General features: G+C 34.0%; 1 protein-coding gene across 1 annotated transcript; it reads right to left on the bottom strand.

Annotated features, from left to right (window-relative positions):
* Nucleotides 1-627: 627 nt before the first annotated feature.
* LOC139875373 (uncharacterized) lies at nucleotides 628-3,417 on the bottom strand. The gene is made up of 3 exons (XM_071862713.1): nucleotides 3,113-3,417; nucleotides 2,080-2,177; nucleotides 628-1,327 (listed from the first exon to the last, which is right to left on the bottom strand). The coding sequence occupies exons 1-3, from the start codon at nucleotides 3,344-3,346 to the stop codon at nucleotides 829-831; spliced, it is 831 nt and encodes a 276-aa protein (XP_071718814.1). The 5' UTR covers nucleotides 3,347-3,417; the 3' UTR covers nucleotides 628-828.
* Between the last annotated feature and the right edge of the window lie 954 nt (nucleotides 3,418-4,371).

Genomic DNA, 4,371 nt, shown 5'->3' on the forward strand with positions numbered 1-4,371 from the left:
AACACAATTTTGAGTGATTACGGAAAAATTATTCCTGGACCCACTTTTACTTTAATAGTGGAAGGAATAATACTTGTTTATTATAAAGTAATCACTCATGCTTTGATAGTTGTAAAATATAAGATTTGTTTATTGTAAAAGTAACAAGTTTTACTTTAATGATAGAAGTAATAATATTTGTTTATTGTAAAAGTAATAACTTTTACTTTAATGATGGAAGTGATAATATATGTTTATAGAAATATTTTTCCTGTAACCACTTTTGAATATTATAGAAGATACTTTTATTAATCAATCGGCCAATTGATTTTAATAAAAGACTCTTTCATGATTAAGGGTGTATATAAATATATTAACCAATATGCATGAGAGAAGAGACAAGTTACGAACATCTAATACTCCTCTGCAAAAGAGTTTTTGTTTACTGCCAATAACAAGAACTAATCTCTGTATTATCCCAAAGTGATATTCGTGTAATCCAGGCAATAAGGTTCGAATAATTACTTTCGGAAAGTGATACCACGATTCGGTGATTTATCCGACTTTCGATTATTTTACCCTACACGAAATTTAAATAAAACTTCCAACACTCCATCCCATTCCCGCGAGCTTTTAAGAAGCGGGAGTCAAAACTATAAAGAATAGTAAATATCATCACTGATAGTCTTCATGGGAGAAAAGGACCGATCTTTGTATGGTCTATTTGTTGTATGTAGGGTGTGGATCATGTTTGGGTTATTTTATAAAAAATAAAGATTTGAGAGAATGGTTGTTAGAGGCAGGCATAAAATATTGTTAATCAATAAGAGGAAAGAGATACAAGGGACACTAATCAGTAGCCTCATCATCTCCTTTTATATTCATGCTCAATGCCCTACAAGATTTATCATGAATGGGGCACTCACTATCAACATCTTGAACCAAAGACTTGATATATGGGCATGGTTGTACCGTCTCTTGCATTGGGCTAAAAGGCGTATCATACTGCGATGAACCCATAGGCTGAGTCCTCATCTGCACAGACCGCATCAATGCAGCCCTCCTTAAGTCTGCTGAGTGGCATATGTCACTAGGTGATGATGGAAACCGTCCCTCTGGTTCGGACCCGCGTTGACGTGCCTGTGAAGGTGTCACGGCTGGTGCACCAGGATAAGATGGTCCAGGTGAGAATGTAGTTGCAGCGAGTCTTTGGAACCGATATGGAGAAACTGGGCTAGTCGGTTGGCTATCAGGAAGAGATGGGGTTGGGGAACATACGTTACTCTCATAGTATCTGCATTCATCCAAGTCTTCTGACATTGGTGAATATTGCAGCGGCAATTCATCCCTGAAAATCGAACCCAAAACTCGATATTTACAAATCTTGTAATAATAAAACCCAAGACCACTAAGAAAACAAATAAACAATGCTTTTCAAAAAAAAAACATAAAAAAAAAAAAAACACACACAATATACACTATTTCCCAACATATACTAACTTCAATCACAACTCCATGAGTAAAACCGCTGTTGTAATAAATCCCGATTACTCCCGATCCGATTTTTCACAATCCGTTTGATTAATCGGTCAACGTGGGTTAATGGGTCGAAATCGGATTTGTTGGTCAAAGTCAAAATTGGTCAACATTTTGATATGAATTTAAAATGGACTTCTAGAGTTTTTGAACAAATGAACGATTATGTCTATGTGCTTAGACAATTATGTTAAAATTAATGTTTTCTTCTATTACACATATAATTCTGAAATTTATATTTAAATGTATATATATAGTCCAATCTGATTAATCCCATCCACGATTGATCATTACTTCATCCTCCCAACCGAGTACTCCCCGAGTGGCGAGTTTTGCAACCTTGAGCAAAACACAAGAAGATAATTGCCAAGAAAAAAAACACTTTCCACAACTCGGCAAGAACTGCCATCACCAAAATTACTGTGAATTAAAAACTTAAAAAGTTGAAAGATAGCAACAAGGCAGCAATTATGCAATTATACTTCAGAAAAGCTCACATCACAATTATCAATTTCAACTTGCAGAAATTTAAGCGACGATCTATTAAAGTAACGAGCTTTATACCTTAGATAAAACATGCTGTCGGATCTTGCAGGAGAATCCATCAGGTTTTCGGAAAGGGGGTCCCCAACAGATAATCCATTTAAGCTTGAAGCCATTATCTACAACGTTCCAATATCTAATTTAGTTTGAAATGGTATAAACATTCCTCACCCACTTTGTTAAACACAATCAAAGTTCATATCATAAACAAAAGTTGCAACTTTTTGAGTTCACTGATGACTGCAATCTCATTAGTACTTGTTTTTATGTGTGTTTTTCAAAGTGACAATTGAGATTTGGATCAATTAATTAACTGATTAAATCCAGTGATAGCTTAACATCAATCTTAATGATATAGGATAAATGTTCAGTCTTTGGTTTGCATATTTCTATCGTTCTCTAATTTTTTCTGCATCTGTTTCTCTTTGTAAATGGCATTATCTAATATGCCAAGTTGTATCTCTTTCTATTTTATTAAAATTTCTATTGGACTTTCAAAAAAAAAACATCAATCTTAATGGCATCTACTGATATACTTCTTAAAATCTAAATAATTTCACCCTAAATAATAGAAAATTTTATTCAGAACCACATATGGCAGAACAATTAGGAACCAAATAATTGCAACTTCAGGTCAATATAATTACATTAAACATACACCAAACCCCCCAATATAGCCACATACAGAAATACATGTATCAACCACCCCTACTCCTGAAGTATTACTAACAATAAAAGTTTAAAATCTAACAAAAAATAATAATAATAATTACAATATTTTATTACTCTACCCAAAAAAAAAAAAAAAAAAAAAAATTACCACAATAAAAAAATATTTACACTTTATCATTATTTAGGAAATTTCTAATTAACAAAATTTCAATAAGTTTTTTAGTAATTTTATTTCCCTGTCGGCTCTGTCGGCTGTCAACCTAGGGTTTAGTCCACAAGCAACAGTCTTTTCTAAATTATCAACCAATTAAAAATTAAATTCCATATATTCTGAATTTAATCGTACGGAAATTCAAATAAAAAAGAAAAAAGAAAAATAGACCTCACTGAGATAACGTTTATGAGAGTGAAGATTATCAACGTAAACCTCATCTTCAGGATCTCTAGTTCGTTTACCACTTGGTGACGCTACAGTCGTTGTTGAAGATGATGATGGAGATACAGTTACAGACACAGATGATGATGATGTAGCTATAGATACAGGATTCACAGATTCAGTTTCTGGTATGATATTAGATGATAATGATGATGATTCTGCAACCTTTTCTACTCTCATTTTGAAATTACGTACCAAAATCAACAGAAATGATACGAGATTGTGTGAAATTAATGCGAATAGGAACAAAACAGAAGATTTAGATATAAGAATGTGAATGTGAAAAAAAGTAAAATTTAAAAATAAATAAATAAATAAAAATGTCTAGTAAACATCACGATCTTTGCTTATTGAACACATGGCGCTTGATTGTTAGTATGTTTTAGGGCTGCAAGTCTGCGACGATAAAACTGGGCCTAAGTTATTGGGCTTGTTATAGTACTAGTATGGTTAATTTAAGGGATAATCACCAAAATGCCCATTTTTTCGAAGCTTGTTGACTGACAGTCCTAAAAAAAAAAAATTTGACAATTTGCCCTCGCAAGTTGCAAGATGCCTTGCGACCTTGCGTCTTACCTAAAAAGAGCTGGTTAAATTATGACTTTGCGTTCACTGTTCACCTCACAAACCACTCTCATACGCAAGCTTCTCTCTGGTGCCCATTCGCTCGTCACTCGCAAAATCGTCATCAAGCTTCCTTAGATTCTCGCAAATCACTCGCAAGATCTTCATCATCATCCTCACATCTTCATCGTGTTCATCCTTCCATCTTCATCGTCACTAAGCCGCAACCTACATCATTCCATCTTCGATCTTCGAAAGTACAAGCGAGCTAATACGCCACCTACATCATCGAATCACCATCATCGTTCATTATGTCTCAAGAACAGGTTAGATTTTCTTAGATCTATGTTAGTTTTCTCCGTTCTTTGTGCTTAAACAAAGTTTTTGCACGCCAATTGTTCGATAAAATGTGTCAATGAAATTTGTTTGTATTTTGTGATTTTGTTTGTATATTATTGAGATTGCGTACGATGCCCAGGACTTTTTGCTATTTTAAGTTGTAAAACTCGGTTGATATATAGACGCAAGGGTAACCTTGCGTATTTGCGTAGGACATGTGGATGTACGCAAGTTTTTTTTCTGCGTCTTTGCGTATGGCATATGGTTATTCTTTCATGTGGACGCAAAGTTTTGTTTGCGTA

Source organism: Rutidosis leptorrhynchoides, chromosome 1 (assembly GCF_046630445.1).
Source record: "Rutidosis leptorrhynchoides isolate AG116_Rl617_1_P2 chromosome 1, CSIRO_AGI_Rlap_v1, whole genome shotgun sequence".
NCBI classification, from domain to species: Eukaryota; Viridiplantae; Streptophyta; class Magnoliopsida; order Asterales; family Asteraceae; genus Rutidosis; species Rutidosis leptorrhynchoides.

Coding starts and splice junctions, on each gene's coding strand:
- LOC139875373 (XM_071862713.1), bottom strand. CDS start 3,346: ATGAGAGTAGAAAAGGTTGCAGAATCATCATCATTATCATCTAATATC. Junction 2,178..3,112: donor ATAAACGTTATCTCAGTGAG/GTCTATTTTTCT, acceptor GGAACGTTGTAG/ATAATGGCTTCAAGCTTAAA. Junction 1,328..2,079: donor GACAGCATGTTTTATCTAAG/GTATAAAGCTCG, acceptor TTCGATTTTCAG/GGATGAATTGCCGCTGCAAT.